This window comes from Cebus imitator, unplaced genomic scaffold (assembly GCF_001604975.1).
Source record: "Cebus imitator isolate Cc_AM_T3 unplaced genomic scaffold, Cebus_imitator-1.0 Scaffold118, whole genome shotgun sequence".
Classification (NCBI taxonomy): domain Eukaryota; kingdom Metazoa; phylum Chordata; class Mammalia; order Primates; family Cebidae; genus Cebus; species Cebus imitator.
The window spans coordinates 2,069,668-2,085,973 of record NW_016107433.1 but is presented as its reverse complement, the minus strand read 5'-3'; the positions used below and the strand labels follow the sequence as shown (position 1 = coordinate 2,085,973).

General features: G+C 48.4%; 1 protein-coding gene and 1 pseudogene across 2 annotated transcripts in view; one reads left to right on the top strand and one right to left on the bottom strand.

The window, feature by feature from the left end:
• Window positions 1-252: 252 nt before the first annotated feature.
• Window positions 253-364, top strand: LOC119472785 (annotated as a pseudogene).
• Window positions 365-2,605: 2,241 nt separating this feature from the next.
• Window positions 2,606-16,306, bottom strand: part of CDH3 (cadherin 3) — a 51,830-nt gene continuing 38,129 nt past the window's right edge. For both annotated transcript variants that reach the window (XM_017539321.2, XM_037742333.1), the window contains 7 exons: window positions 14,622-14,863; window positions 14,078-14,223; window positions 12,491-12,715; window positions 8,259-8,465; window positions 4,843-4,973; window positions 4,302-4,448; window positions 2,606-3,446 (listed from right to left, as the gene is read on the bottom strand). In XM_017539321.2, coding sequence (XP_017394810.1) covers window positions 3,237-3,446; window positions 4,302-4,448; window positions 4,843-4,973; window positions 8,259-8,465; window positions 12,491-12,715; window positions 14,078-14,223; window positions 14,622-14,863 — 1,308 coding nt within the window. In that variant the 3' untranslated portion in view covers window positions 2,606-3,236. The remainder of the gene's footprint in view (window positions 3,447-4,301; window positions 4,449-4,842; window positions 4,974-8,258; window positions 8,466-12,490; window positions 12,716-14,077; window positions 14,224-14,621; window positions 14,864-16,306) is intronic.

The following is a 16,306-nucleotide window of genomic DNA, read 5'->3' as shown; positions in this document are numbered from 1 at the left end:
AAAAAAAAAAAAAGTGTGTGTAATGCATAGGGGAAGTGGATACCAGAAGAAGGCACACTGAAGTGTTGAAACACAAACTTCGAAGGACCAGCAAGTCACGCATTCAGATGGTCCTCATCATGGCTGGCACATTGGTTGTTTCTGGTGTCTGTGTGCTTAGTTTCTGGTTAGTGTACACTCTGTGTAGTTAGCACTGGTGTCTTAGCACTGCAAATATTTTGACTTATCACAGGCTCTAAAGATCAGAGTCCTGTACTCTGGTTTCTCTTCAGATCACATAAATCTTTCACCTTTTACTAAACATTTCCATGGAGAGGAACAATTCTGAGTATCCAATTTTTTGAGGCCTTGTTTCAGCAAGGCCCTATTAAAAAAAAAAAAAAATCAGAGTCGTAAGCTTCCATTTTGCAGATAAGAAGCAGGCCCAGAGCAAGAGGGTGACTTAATATCGTCCCCATCACAGAGCCCAGGCTCTGGTTCTTTCCAAACTACTCAAGGGCTGGTGACTGGCTCCATCACCAGGGGTCTCTACATCCATCCGCCGATGCCAGACGAGGCTGGGAAAGGCTGCCTTTCCTTCAAATATCTAAGGGGAGGAAGGCCAGCCTGAACAGGGGCTGGTCTCATGATTAGCCTCTGCTGAAGATAGGGCTTCTGATTTATCCAGGCTTCTCAGAAGGGAGCTGAAGATAACGGGCAACAGGTGTTTGCTGGCTGAGACACCCAATCCTCCCACACCCGTCAGCAAAGACAGTGGCGCCCTGGCAGAGGGGAATCTGAGGCAGCAGCTCAGTGGGAGAGGCAGGAGGTGGCTTTGTCCTGAGGACCAAGGACAGGTGAGCTTTCTCATCCTACTTCATTCCCTTTTTTTATTTTTTTTGAGTCAGGGTCCTGCTCTGTCACACAGGCTGGAGTACAGCGACACGATCTCAGCTCACTGCAACCTTCACCTCCTGGATTCAAGTGATTCTTGTGCCTCAGGTACCCAAGTAGCTGGGATTATACGTGTGCCCAGCTAATTTTTTAGTAGAGAGTTTTGCCATGTTGGCCAGGCTGGTGGAACTCCTGACCTCAAGTGATCTGCCTGCCTCAGCATCCCAAAATGTTGGGATTACAGGCATGACCATGGTGCCCAACCCCAACTTCATTTCCTTTTGGTTTCCCCATCCAGGGTCTGAAGCTTCAGACTCCTTAGCCTCATCCTTCAGAGCCTTGTCAGCAAACCTGGGTGTACATGAACATCCCATGGAGGGTTTGTCAACCCACGGCAGGGCTCTGCATAGAGGTTCCGATTCAGCAGGTGACACTGATACACAGGGTCAGGGTCTGTGCTTTGAGCAGAGACACTTCACAGATTTAGGCACCCTCATGGAAGGAAATGTTTATTTCAACATCAGCAATTTCCTCAGCTTCATTTCAGATCCTTTTGGATAATTGCAAAGATGACTTTGAACTTCACGTTAACAAGGGCATCAGCAGAATCATTCTACACTGCTGCCTCTTCCCGATTCCCGCATTTATGCTCTGGTATTGTCAAGAATGTTCCAATTTCACTGACATCTTGGGTAGGTTCTCTAATTTTGTTTTGCTTGATTTTGATGATGACCATATGTCATTAAAACACACACACACAATGTGGCCATTTTTTAAAGGGGGAAAGTCCCCTCAGAGGGTGATTGTGACAATTTATTTAGAAGAAATAATAGAAGTCCTGTCCGGCCCTAAAAAGCAGTCAATAAATGGTAGCTGTTACCAACCAACAAATTGCACAGATCATGTGCCAGATATTAATTCATTAATCTCCATAAAACTTCCCATTTTGTAAATGTAAATTCTGAGGCAACTAGAGGTTAAATGATGTGCTAGGAAGTAGCACAGCTGGGTATTCCCCGACCTCTGCCATTCAGCAGGGACCCCCCAGCACAGAAGAGCATGTCTTCACACACTGCCCTGCAGGGAGGGCTGCTGTTCCAGCAGAGACCGGGCTGGGGCTGTGGAGGGGCTCAGCCATGGGGTAAGAGAGTAACAGTTCTCTCTCACGGAGCAGCTGACTTTGTAAAGAGGAGGGCAGGTCTCCCCTTCCCTAGCCCACCTAGGCATGGAAGCTGACCCTGAGAGTCCCCTGCCATCCAGAGGAAGCTGGGATGAAGTGAGCCCACTCCTTTTGCAGAACTCTGAGATTTTTTTTTTTTTTTTTTTTAAATTTGAGATGGAGTCTTGCTCTGTCACCAGTCTGGAGTGCAGTGGCATGATCTTGGCTCACTGCAACCTCCTTCTCCCGGGTTCAAACGATTCTCCTGCCTCAGCCTACTGAGTAGCTGGGACTGTAGGTGCATGCCACGACACCTGCCTAATTTTTGTATTTTTAGTAGAGACGGGGTTTCACAACGTTGGCAAGGATGATCTCGATCTCCCGACTTCAAGATCCACCCACCTCAGCCTCCCAAGGTCCTGGGACTACAGGCGTGAACCACTGCACCCGGCCAGAACTCTGAGAATTCTAAAAACCATGAAAATGTATACTTTAAACAGGTGAGTCGTATCATATGTGAGTTAGATGCCAATAAAGTTTCTATTTATAAAAAGAGTTCACTCCCCTGGCACCTCTGGGAAAAGTCTCTTTAATAAAAAAAAGTTCTAGTACATCTACTACACAATTGTCCTCACCCTTCATCTACAGCACTCAGCAGGGAAAATAAAAAATCAGGGGCAACCTAGACACACTCAGTATAAAAACGCAGAGACCTATCCAAATGGGAGGCCTTGGGGTCTGGAAACCAGAAATGCATGATGGCTAGTGGGCCCAGCAGCTCAGGGCTGTGCTTTTCAAGAACCACCTCTAACTTTTTGAAATAGCATTTAAAAAAAATTAAGTTGCACCAGGAGGCCTAAGTAGGGTCCATTCCAGAAAGAGAGTCATTGTGGGTCAGTCACTGCTGGCCCAGGACACAGGGCTGAGCACTTTACGGCAGGTGAGAGGCTTCTGGAAACTTGGCCTGCGGCAACCCTGGCCCAGGTGAAGAGGTTTTCAGTGCTGACGTCAAACTGCCCACATTCCTCCATTTTGAAAGGCTAAGGAAGCAACCCCTCTAATGTCACACTTGCAGCCTGTCTCCTCCAAGTTGCTACAGCCACCTCCTGGCAAGCTCCAAAGTCCTTGGCTGAAGGGGGAACTGAGACCCCTTGGACATGCTCTATGGCCTGACGTTGAGTCCCCAGCCCTGCTGAAAGGTGGCCTAGTCTTCCTCCCCGCCACCATACATGTCAGCCAGCTTCTTGAAGCGGCTGCCCCACTCATTCAGATAATCGTAATCTTGGTCCTGGTCGGAGGTGGAGGAGGTGAGGGAGCTCAGGGACATGGCATCGGAGCCGCTGCCCTCATAGTCGAACACCAACAGGGAGTCGTAGGGTGGGGCTGTGGGGTCCGTGTTAGCCGCCTTCAGGTTCTGTAGCAACAGAGAACAGGTGGTTAGGAGCGGCGGGCGGCCCTGCTGTCCACCAGCTGCAAGTCTCCATTTCTTCATCTGCGAGCCCATCCCTCCCCTCCCCTAAGGTTTTGGAGGTTGAAATGAAATAATGTGTTACTCATGCAGAATTCATTCACTCAGGGACCAGCACACAGCAAGTGCTCAGTGTAACACAGACCAGGGGGTAAGGGCAAGGACTGAAATCCAACAGCCCGGGCCAGGACTCACCACACACCAGCTTTGTGGCCTTGGGCAAGCCCTTAATAGCTCTATGCCTGTTTCCTTGCCTGTAAAATGGCAATTCTTCATGCGGGTTTTTTTTTTCCTTTTTATTTGAGACAGAGTCTTGCTCTGTTGCCCAGGCTGGAGTGCAGTGGGGCAATCTTGGCTCACTGCAACCTCCGCCTCCTGGGTTCAAGTGATTCTCGTGCCTCAGCCTCCTAAGCAACAGGGATTACAGGTGTGTACCACCACACCTGGCTACTTTTTGTATTTTTAGTAGAGATGGGGTTTCATTACCATGTTAGCCAGGCTGGTCTCGAACTCCTGACCTAGTGATCTGCCCACCTCAGCCTCCCAAAGTACTGGGATTACAGGCATGGGCCACCATGCCCAGCCCCTTCTAATCATTTTTAACCACTCTGCAAGTTAGAGTTCTATGGAGGAAGAAACGAATCCCATAAGTTACTCAAATAAGCCAGAGGTCACAAGCTGCTTGGTGGTGGAGTCAGGATTTGAACTCAGACCGAAGACTCCAGGCCCATGCTTGATCTCCATGTGGCTGGTGCTGGGCCTGAATAAAGGGTGGCCCTCGGCTGGCCTGCCACACCTCACCTCAATTATAAAGTTGCCAATTTCATCCGGGTTGGCTGGCCGAGGACGGTACATGGGTGTAGGGATGAAGGTTGGTGCCACGTCATTACGGAGAACTACCTCTGGCCTGGCCTCCAGACCTCGGTGGAGCTGGGTGATGTCATAGTCCTATGGGGAAATGCAGGAGAGAAGGGGACTAAGGACTTCTGTGCCCTCCCTCTCCCCTGCCACTGTCATCTCACTCCACACTCCCTACCCTTTGGATACTCTGGCTCATGGGGAGGTCTTACAAGACAGATGATGTCACAGATTTTGGAAAACCTGCATTTCCATCCTCCCTTGTCCTAGCAAATTAAACACAGAATTGAGGATAACTTGGCTAGGGCCAAAAAGACTATAGCAATGGACCAGAAGGGCACTGGGGGATGGAAGAGGAGGAGGACTCATGCGTCATGCCAGGGTCTGGTCAACACAGCTAACTTGGTCAGTTGGTTGACCCAACAGCCCTGCCAGTGGCCTTGGGGACATCCACCTCCCAATCCCAGAGCCCCCAATGCCCTACCTGGTCCTCTTCGCCACCCCCTTCTTCGCCATAGTAGAAGACATTGTCACGGGTATCATCTTCGGGGAGTAGGAGGGGCTCCTTGACCTTTCGCTTCTTTCTCACCAACAAGAGCAGCACGAGCAGGAGGACTGTAAGAGTTGGGGAATGTGAGTGCTCCCTCTGCAACCACACAGTGGGCTAAGACCCCCAGGACCTCAGAGCCCCTCTAATTTCAGACATCCTCACTCAGTAGCCAGAGCTTAACATGCTACAATGGCTTCGCTTGCACCTAGGAAAACTAACTCCTTATCAAGGCTGGCAGGATTTGGTACCAGCCTATGCCTCCAAGTCCCCTACCCACTAAGGGCTAGGCACATTGGCCTCCTCTGTGTTCCTCGAATACACCCAGCAGCTTCGCCTCAAGACCCTTCATACAGGCTCCTTCCTCACCTGGCAGATTATGTATACACACGGCTCCCATGCATCAGTCTCAGCTTAGTATCACCTCCTCCTAAGAAGACTCTGACTTCCTTCTCCTCACCCATAATGCTATCAGTCTAACCAGATCGGTGGTACTGATCCTTAAGAAAATCTTTTGTCAGGATGTCAAGATGGGAACCTCCCAGCAGATGTTATCTTTCAATGAGAATCTCTTTTAGTTACCACGTCTCCTAAATTAGCCATAGACTAAGAACAAGATAACGCAACTTTCAAAGGATACAGTAATTTGAACTTAGGTGAAATGCAGTATTAGAATTTTTTTTTTTTTTGAGGGCCGGGCGCAGTGGCTCAAGCCTGTAATCCCAGCACTTTGGGAGGCCGAGGCGGGCGGATTACGAGGTCAAGAGATCGAGACCATCCTGGTCAACATGGTGAAACCCCGTCTCTACTGAAAATACAAAAAATTAGCTGGGCATGGTGGCACGTGCCTGTAATCCCAGCTACTCAGGAGGCTGAGGCAGGAGAATTGCTTGAACCCAGGAGGCGGAGGTTGCGGTGAGCCGAGATCGCACCATTGCACTCCAGCCTGGGTAACAAGAGCGAAACTCCGTCTCCAAAAAAAAAAAAAAAAAAAAAAAAATTTTTTTTTTTGAGACGGAGTATCACTCTGTCACCCAGGCTGGAGTGCAATGGCAGGAGCTGGGCTCACTGCAACCTCTACCTCCCAGGTTCAAGTGATTCTCCTGCCTCAGTCTCCTGAGTATCTGGGACTACAGATGCCCACTACCATGCCCAGCTAATTTTAATATTTTTATTATTTTTATGTATTTATTTTTTGAGACAGTCTTGCTCTGTCACCCAGGCTGGACTGCAGTGGCGTGATCTCAAATTTTTGTATTTTGAGTAGAGATAGGGTTTTACCATGTTGGCCAGGCTGTTCTCTAACTCCTGACCTCAGGTGATCTGCCCACCTCAGCCTCCCAAAGTGCTGGGATTACAGGTGTGAGCCACTGCGCCCAGCCCCGGTGTTGGAATTTTAAGAGAGCCTGGCTTCAGTGATGTGGTCTGAAAAGCTGGTGGGCTATTTGGACATGGGGGACTGGCAAGCTGGCTCCTGGCTGTCTTCTGTCATGCCTACAGACAGTCAATCCTGCAAGAGGGGACCCTCTAACCATCTCTCTATGGCAGTTGGATGTAAAAGCACACACTTGCAGTTCAGGAGCATTACTTTTTTGCCTGCTGATGGAACCACTGTCTGTCCCTGGCCAGACAAAACAGAGCCAACCTTCCTTGGGAGTCCATGGGTTGTAAGGATGCACACGCACGTGGGATAGACCATAACCTCTCCCCTCTGAGAGGAGGCAAGATGCAAAGTGAACTTCTCTGAACCCAGGACTAACTGCCTCCACTTCAACTGGCCTGGTAAGTCTCTTCCCACAGTCCTTCCCTAACCAGCAAATGGACACGCCATGTTTCTCCTTCCTTAAGCTGAAAGTCTTGCAATCATCGATGGCTCTTACCCTCATTCCACACATCAATCTGAAGGGTCTCTACCTTGAAACATGACCACCTCTGACCACCTCAGTGCTGAGCCTCCAATCACCTTCTTACACCTGGATTATGGCAACAGCCTCCTAAATGATCTCCCTGCCTCCACCTTCGCCCCCATATAGTCTGCTCAGCAGGAATCTTGCAAAACTTAAGTCAAATCACATTACTCCTCCACTCAAAACTTTCTGATAATTTTTGGTTCCACCCAAAGTCCTCACAATGCGTATGAGGCTTGGCACCTCTCTGACCTCATTTCCTATTTTTTTTTTTTTTTGAGACAGAGTCTCGCTCTCTCGCCAGCCTCGAGTACAGTGGCACGATCTTGGTTCACTGCAACCTCTGCCTCCCGGGTTCAAGCAATTCTCCTGCCTCAGCCTCCCGAGCAGCTGGGACTACAGGCACGCACTACCACGCCCAGCTAATTTTTGTATTTTTTAGTAGAGATGGGGTTTCACTATGTTGGCCAGGATGGTCTCGATCTCTTGACCTCCTGATCTGCCTGCCTCGGCCTCCCAAAGTGCTGGGATTACAGGTGTGAGCCACTGCACCCGGGCAAGAGCGTGTTCTTGTATTCATGTGATTGATCTCTGACTGACGATGTGTGTTGTCTATGTTAGGACCAAGTCAAAAGGTGGAAAAAACAACTGTGATAGTTCTATCTTTAGAGCCAAGGAATTCATTTTTAACTAAACATTTGCTCCCACAAGAGCAGTAATTTTCAAAGTCTAGCATGTATCAGAATGCCCTGGGGGCTTGTTAACATGTAGATTACTGGGTTCTATCCCTAAATTTCTTAATCAGTAAGTCTGGAGCAGGACCTGAGAATTTGCCTTTCTAATAATAGTGAATTCTGGTGATACTAATGCTGTCGGTATATAACCACCCTTTCAGAACCACTGTGCAGGCCTCCAGATGACCTGCTGGCAGGGTGAAGTCTGTTTGCTCACCACTGTATCCCCAAAGCCTGGAACATTCCACAAGCCCCAGAAAGACCTATTGATTGACACTCCTAGAATTAAGAGTTTAAGGAGTAGGCCAGGCACAGTGGTTCACACTTGTAATCCCAGCACTTTGGGAGGACAAGGTGGGTGGATTGCTTGAGACCAGGAATTCGAGACCTACCTGGGCAACATAGTGAGGCCCCCTATCTACAAAAAATACAAAAATGAGCTGGGTGTGGTGGCCTACACCTGTAGTCTCAGCTACCTGGGAGGCTAAGATGGGAGGATCACTTGAGCCTGGGAGGCAGAAGTTGCAGTAAGCCAAGATCATGCCACTGCACTCCAGCCTGGGGGCTACAGAGTGAGACCCTGTCTAAAAAAATGTTTAAGAGTAGATGGGCAATGTGGGTAGCCTCTTAGTTCCAGAAGTTGAAGTTCAAGGTGGAATCCAGTCTTTCGACTCCTTCATCCTCAGAGAGGGGGCGGGTGCCTGGTACTCACGCAGCAGAGCCAGGACAGCCCCCAGCACAGGGAGAATGAAACCCCCCTTCCAGGGACCAGAGCAGGTATCCACACGGCCGTGGCAGTCGCACACGGTGGCCCTGATCACCGTCAGCTGCTCCTTGTTGCCGTGGTCAGACAGAGTAAGGTGCACGTCATATTTGTCCTGCTTCAGGAACTTCTTCAGGGACAAGGCCACTGTGTCATCTGGAGTGAACAGATCATTGATTAGCCACGAGATACCATGAGTGCAGGGATCTGAGTATACCATGAGTCAAGTTTGAGAATACAGCCTCCACAAGTGGGCAATGGGGAGAAATACACAAGCACACTTTGGAAAACAGCAGTAAAAGCTGATCTTCGGCTAAATCAAAATTCACCATAATGAAAAGGATTATTGGGATAAAAAAACTAATTCATCATTTTACTTTTAAAAAATCTACAATCACAGTATTTTTAAAACATGAAGTTTTAAAAGCCATGTTATGCAAGACCAATAACTTCTCTGCATCACTGGCTGCTATACTGTTCTTTGCCTCAAAAAGAATATTCTTCCTAAAAGATAGCTAACCCAATCTTTTTTTTTTTTTTAAGTAAAAAGAAGTTTATTAAGAAAATAAAGAAATAAAGAACGGCTACACCATAGGCAGAACAGCCAATAGCTAACCCAATCTTATATGAAATACCCATATTTCCAAGTGAGCATTCAATTTTTTTATTTTATTTTATTTTTTTTCCGAGACGGAGTCTTGCTCTGTCACCCAGACTGGAGTGCAGTGGTATGATCTCAGCTCACTGCAACCTCTGCCTCTTGGGCTCAAGTGATTCTCCTGCCCCAGTCTCTCGAGTAGCTGGGACTACAGGTTTGCGCCACCATGCCCAACTAGCTTTTGTATTTTTAGCAGAGGTGGTTTTTGTGCCAAGCTGGTGTTGAGTTCCTGACCTCAGGTGATCTGCCCTCCTCAGCCTCCCAAAGTGTTGGAATTACAGGCGTGAGCCACCGTCCCAGGCTGCATTCAATTATTAATAAAACTAAATGCACATGACTTGGTTATGTAAGTGCTAATGTCAGGCAGACCGGATCAGATGCTAACCTCTGTTATCACAGCATTAGTGATCACACAAGTGCAGGATGCCAGAAATGAGGCTGCAGCAGGCATTGGGCTAATCAGCCTTCCAAGGCCCAGGGCGTGGCAGGCTAACCACAGAGCAGAAGCAAAGTCCAGCCTAGCTTGCACACTGGGCACCACTCTGGGGAGACCGAGTGGCAATCCCAGAGTGGAGAGGGGGCTCTGTGTGTGGGGGATGAATATAGTATCAGCAGCCTCTCTGAAGAAAGGCCTTTGGTTTAGACTCAACTTTTATAAGAAGGGAGCTGTTAGCCTGAGTGGAAGTTTTTTCATCATGCAGGATTTCATCATGCAGCATTGCGGGTTTCTACCACTAAATGCCAGTAGTGCCCCCAATCACTTGGGCAATCAAAAACAACCCCTAAGTTTCTACCCCACCCACCCCCAGGTTTGCCAGCCTATCTCAGCACAGACTTCAAGTTTTTTCAGTTAAAATGCTCTGTACTCTCACTGAGCTCCTCTGAGTCAAAGGGCCAGAAGGGAGAATCCACTCTGTCCCCATTTAGTGGCAGGAGACAGAGACAGCTCTCCAGGCTGAACAACTAGTCTACCATGCGGAGCAGCCAACATGGGGTTTATGTCCGTAAACCGTCTCTAACCATCCTGTAAGGCTGATTTCTCAGTTGTTGATGACGATGGCAGTGGTGACTAAATGGACACTAAGTGCCAGGCCCTATCCTGATCCTCACCATAACTTTAAGAGGTGGGAACTGCTGTTATCCTCATTTTATAAATGCAGAAATCGAGGCTTAGGGAGTTGAGAGAACTAGCCTGAAGTCACATGGGGTAGAGTCTGGATTAATTTCCCTGACAACAGGACAAGGACAGATAGAAAAATGACATTAAAGCCAAGAACCAGGTTATCAATACTGTTACAGTTATTACTAACATTGGGTTTTGGCCATAATGCTTATGCTTTTTTTTTTTTTTTTGAGACAGAGTTTTGCTCTTGCCGCCCAGACTGGAGTGCAATGGTGGAATTTTGCTCTGCCTCCCAGGTTTAAGCAATTCTTCCACCTCAGCTTCCACAGTAGCTGGGATTACAGGTGCCTGCCACCACGTAGTAGAGACAGGGGTTCGTCATGTTAGCCAGGCTGGTCTCGAACTCCTGACCTCAGGTGATCCACCTGCTTTGGCCTTCTGAAGTGCTGGGATTATAGGCGTGAGCCACCGCACATGGCCAACCATAATGCTTATGCTTTGCCAGAGCCTACCTGCAACTGTTGTTGGAAAATAATGGCGTTAAAGATGGCTGCTCGTATCTACTGAGCAGTGATATACCAGACAAGGTGCTTTTCCTGTATTCACTGATTTAATCTTTACAATAACTGTATGGAACGTAGGTACACATATGAGCCACATCCTACAGATAAGGAAACTGAGACACAGTGAAGTTTAGAAACTACTCATAGTCACAAGGCTGGTAAGTGGAGGAGTCAGGTCTTTAATCAAGGCAATCTGGCTCCAGAGTTTAAGCTCTTAGGCGGTATACACAAAGGAGACAAAAATGGCTTCTAGACTACAGGGAGGTGACAGCATACCAACTTGGGCTCCCCAAGGGAAAGGTGCTGGATATAGACACCTAGATCACAGGAATCACAAATCAGATAATGTGGTGTCTAAAGCAGTTTTCCTGAGTCATTTCTGGACTGTGCTTAGCAGCAATAGAAATTGCTGTTCAGTTTCTTTGGGCAGAATCTAAAGGCAGAGATTCCCCATTTCCCATCTGGGGGAACTCCAGCCCCAAGAGTAAAGGGGAAACATTTTACACCAGGGTGAGACAGTGTTCCTGCAGGGGCCTCATAGGCACATGGGGCTGGAACCCCCTTTCTCATCACCCTGGGTCCTCACCCACTCAATGCCAGTAAGACCCGTCTTTGGTTCTCATGACAACTGAAAGCAATCACTGAACACTGAGAACCTTGGAGCTGGTGGATCGGAAAGAGGTGGAACAAGGAGGTGGATGGCAGTTTTGCCACCTGTGAGCTGACAGGGGCTCTAGAGTCAAAGCCTGACTTCAACTTCTACTACTTACCACTCTCTGCCTTCGGGCATGCTATTTAACCTCTCTAAGCCCACACTTTCAGCTGTGAATAGGGAACAGAATACTGACTCACAGAGTTTGGTAGAAAAATTAAATAAGGAAAACAAGAAAAAGCATTTTGTATTTCATCAGAGTTCAAACAATGGTAGGCAGCAGCACACCCTGGTGAGTGAGACTGCCTAGATTAAAATCCTGGTAGGCCATGTGGTGGCTCTCACTTGTAAATCTCAGCACTTTGGGAGGCTGAGGTGGGACGATCACCTGAAGTCAGGAGTTCAAGACCAGCCTGATCAACATGGCAAACACATGTCTCTACTAAAAAATAAAAAATCAGCCAGACATGGTGACAAGCACCTGGAATTCCAGCTACTCAGGAAGCTGAGGCAGGGATTGCTGCTTGAACCCAGGAGGTAGAGGTTGCCCTGGGCTGAGATTGTGCCACTGCACTCCAGGCTGGGAGACAGAGTGAGATGCCATCTCAAAAAAAAAAAAAAATCCTGGTGACATTATTTTTAAAGTCATAATGCTTCTGGCAAGATACTTCGGCTTCTGTAAGCCTTGTTTTCCTCATCTGTAAAATGGGTGTGTGTGCGTGCGTGCGTGAGTGTGTGTGTGTGTGAGAGACAAAGAGAAAGAGAGATACCTGCTCACAGGCTGCTGTGAGGACGAAGGAATCTAACCTATGCAGAGCACATGAAGTAGACCTGGCCACAGTCAGCATGCTCAGTGAGTGTTGGCTACGATCACTGTGCTGGAGTCCTGACTCTATGTGACATGGGAGAGGTCACTCCCTCCCTCCCTCCCTCCCTCCCTCCCGAGGCCTCAGTTTTTCCATCTACACAGGAAGGTGGTTGGGCTAGAATGGTCTTTTAGGGTTCCTATGGAATTCCAAAGGCCTCTACCAGGTTAATCAATAGCATCTGAGTGAGGTTCCTGAGGAGATCATTGCCTCCATGCTCCACAAGATGCTAGATGCAAAAGTGTGCGGGATCCTGGTATGCGACAGATGCCCACCAGTGGGGCTGGCACCCACCCGCTACCACCACACACTCAGGTACCTTTCTTGTTGACCTTTGCTGTCCAGTAGATGTCCGAGTCATGTGTGAGCTGGGCCTGGAAAGGGGAGGTGTGGGGGAACAGGTCCTTGTCCGTGATGTTCAGCACCTGGGGCTCAGGGCTTTGGTTGCAGATCATGATCTGACTGGGCTCAGGGACTGGGCCATGGTCGTTGACATCAGTCAGTGTTAGCAGGAGGGTTCCCGTCCCAGTGGTGGGTGGACTTCCTGTTCATAGTAACACATATGATGAGCTCCCTGGGCCCTACCCAGTCAGCCTCAGAGAGGCTCCTGTTTACCGCCCAGCTCTCACCTCTGAAGAGCTTCCTGGCCCTTGCTTCAATCCATGGCACCTACATGCCAACTGGGCTTCATTCTCATTTTGGTCCACAGCAGACATTACTAACTGCTCATGGCACAGTTGCAGCCACTTCACCCAGGCAGCCACTATAACTACAAAGCGAAACCTACCGGCTACCTCACGGCTACTCCAGTGTTTGTAGATCAGCTGCAGGGAAGCCTCCCTTCACAGCCCTGCTGCAAGCTCTTACCTTCCTGCAGGTCCTGGTTCATGACATGTCAAGCAGGGGTGACAACTACATTATAACCCCCCATCTGTCATGGTGTGATGACTAATCGGTTATGGCACTGTCCAGTCAGCCCCTAGCAATCAATCACAAGGGAAAACTGACAGGCTAATTCAGGACTCAGTAAACCAAAAACTAAGGCTGAAAGGACTCTCCTAATTCTGATTGTTTGTTTGTTTGTTTGTTTGTTTATTTATTTATTTATTTATTTATTTATTTATCTATTTAGAGACAGTTTTGTTCTGTTGCCCAGGCTGAAGTGCGGTGGCACAATTTTGGCTCACAGCAAACTCCGCCCCCTGGGTTCAAGTGATTCTCATGCCTCAGCCTCCTGAGTAGCTGAGACTACAGGCATGTGTCACCACACTCAGCTAACTTTTTACTTTTTAGTAGAGACAGGGTTTTGCCATGTTGACCAGGCTGGTCTTGAACTCCTGACCTCAGGTGATTTGCTGGCCTCAGCCTCCTACAGTGCAGGCACTATGGGCTTGAGCTACCATGCCTGGTCTATAATTCTTATTTTTAAATTTTTTGTAGAGATGGGGTCTCTGTATGTTTCTCATGTCAGTCTTGTACTCCTAGGCTCAAGTGATCCTCCTGCCTAGGCCACTCAAAATGCTGGGATTATAGGCCTGAGCCACCACACTTGTCTCCCTCCCAATTCTTGGGTTTTAGGGAAATTGGAATCCTAAGAGAAGTCTTTAAAAGACTCCTCTGAGGGCTGGGCGCGGTGGCTCACGCCTGTAATCCCAGCATTCTGGGAGGCTGAGGCAGGTGGATGACAAGGTCAGGACTTTGAGATCAGCCTGGCCAACATGGTAAAACCCTGTCTCTTAAAAAAAAAAAAAGACTCCTCTGAAAGACCCCTTTGACCATCTGGATTGGTTTGCAAATAGCCCTCCCTGACACCATACCCTGCCTGTGGAGAGAACATGCTGTGCTGTGTCATGTGACCTGAAAACCAAAAGTGGCCCTTGTGGGAGGGCTGGGAGGATGCTCTCACCATTGTCCGTGGCCAAGACCATGACTTCATAGATGTTGTTCCTCACAAACTGCTCATCCTCACGGTCTAGGGTACCTGCAGCAGTGACCTGCCCACTATCTGGGTCCATGGCTAGCCACCCTGCTGGATCTCTCAGGATGCGGTAGCTGAAGAGGAAAAGTTGAGATCAGTCACATCCAGAATATTTAGAATTCAGATGTTGTCATTCAAGGCCTCCTCATACCAATTGGTGGATGGCCTCTGGGCTCCTAAGCAGGATCATATGGAAAATGTACCTTGCCCATCAATGGAGGCCTAAAGTAGCAGATGCAGGGGTCCCAGCAGAGGTACATGACAGAGTGAGAAATACCTGCCCTTGAACCCCTGTTCAGTCTTCAGTCTCAAAGAGAGTAGGAAGAGGAGGACCTACGCAGGAGGGATATTCCTATTTAACAATCTCTATGGTAACCAGAACAAATACTGGCCATAATAACCCACCCACCCAACATACCCATGTATGTTGCTCACTGAGCCCAGCTCCTCACTGAGCCCAGCTCCTGAGTACCTGATCTTCTGATTCTCCTTGTCAGGGTCTTGCGCAGTGTAGACACACACAGGGTCCCCAATGGAGATACCCTCCTGGACCTCAACAACTTTGGAAGGTGGGACAAACACAGGTGCCTCATTCACATCCTCCACGTGGACCACTATGGTGGCTGTGGAGGTTGGGAGCTTCAGCACAAGGGGAGCCTCATTGGTGACTTCAACGTACAGGGTGTGCTGGTTTTTGGACTCAAAATCCAAACCCTAGGAGAGAAGGGAACAAGGACCTGGACCAGCATTTTGAGAGGAGGCTCTGTGCAGTACAGCTGAGATGTCAGAAGAGCCAATGCTGAGGGGCTTGAGGCCCCCACTAGCAACAGTGCTGCCCCTTCCTGTGTTTCCTCAGTGCACATCTAATGGGGCCTCTCAGACCATCCTAAAGGTAACTGTATTAATAAGCCCTAGAGTACCGATTCCAAGTGGAGTGGTGGAGATGTTTGAGAAAATTGAGGGGCCTGGCGTTGTGGCTCATGACTATCATTCCAGCACTTTGGGAGGCCAAGGCCAGCGGATCCCTTGAAACCAGGAGTTCAAGAACAGCCTGGGCAACATGGAGAGGCCCAGTTTCTACAAAAATACAAATATCAGCTGGACATGGTGATGCATGCCTGTAGCTTCATCTACTTGGGAGGCTGAAATGGGTGGATCATTTGAGCCCAGGGGGTTGAGGCTGCAGTGAGCCAAGACTGTGCCACTGCACTCCAGCCTGGGTTGATATACCAAGACTCAAAACAATACAAAACAAAACAAAATTGTGGAAGCATTTCGAGTTGCCATAATGACGGGATACCACTGGCATTTACAGGCTGGGGCAGGGATGCTGTGTCCCAGAGTCAGAATGTTACAGACATGATGAGCTGTCCCATATCCCATGTGACTTGTCAATATCCCATGGACATTGATATGCTCCTGGATGTGAAAAATCTGTTTAATATTATTAGAGGCCAGAAAGGGTTTACATATAAGCCAAGTTTTTGTGTGGTTTTGGTATATACTGCATTTTCCAGGAATGTGACTACTGAGGGGAGGTCGTATTTTAATTTGTTCAGGACTTTCCCAAGAGTTGCTTCTTCACTGTTCTGAAGACATCAACACGACTTGCAGTTGGAGCTGCCAGGATAACACAGTGTCCGCCGCTACATTTGGATGATTCTACAAATGGATGTGGGGAACTGATCACTTAGTTATGCTTTCTAGTATAGTTGTGCCCAAAATTTTACATACCAAAGTATCTTATATTCAGTAACTTTTTTGTACAGTTTTTAATTTTTGAGACAGGATCTTGGTCTGTCACCTAGGCTGGAATGCAGTCGCTCAATTATGGCTTACGGCAGCCTTGACCTTCTGGGCTCAAGTGATCTTCCGACTTCAGCCTCTTGGCTAGCTGGGACTACAGGCATGTGCCACTGCACTCAGCTAATTTTTTAAGACAGAGTCTCACTCTGTCACCCAGGCTGGAGTGTGGCAGCACAATCTTGGCTCACTGCAACCTCCACCTCCTGGGATAAAGTGATTCTTCTGACTCAGCCTCCCGAGTAGCTGGGACTACAGGAGCATGCCACCACACCCAGCTAATTTTTGTGTTTTTAGTAGAGATGGGGTTTCAACATGTTGGCCAGGCTGGTCTCAAACTCTTTTTTTTTTTTT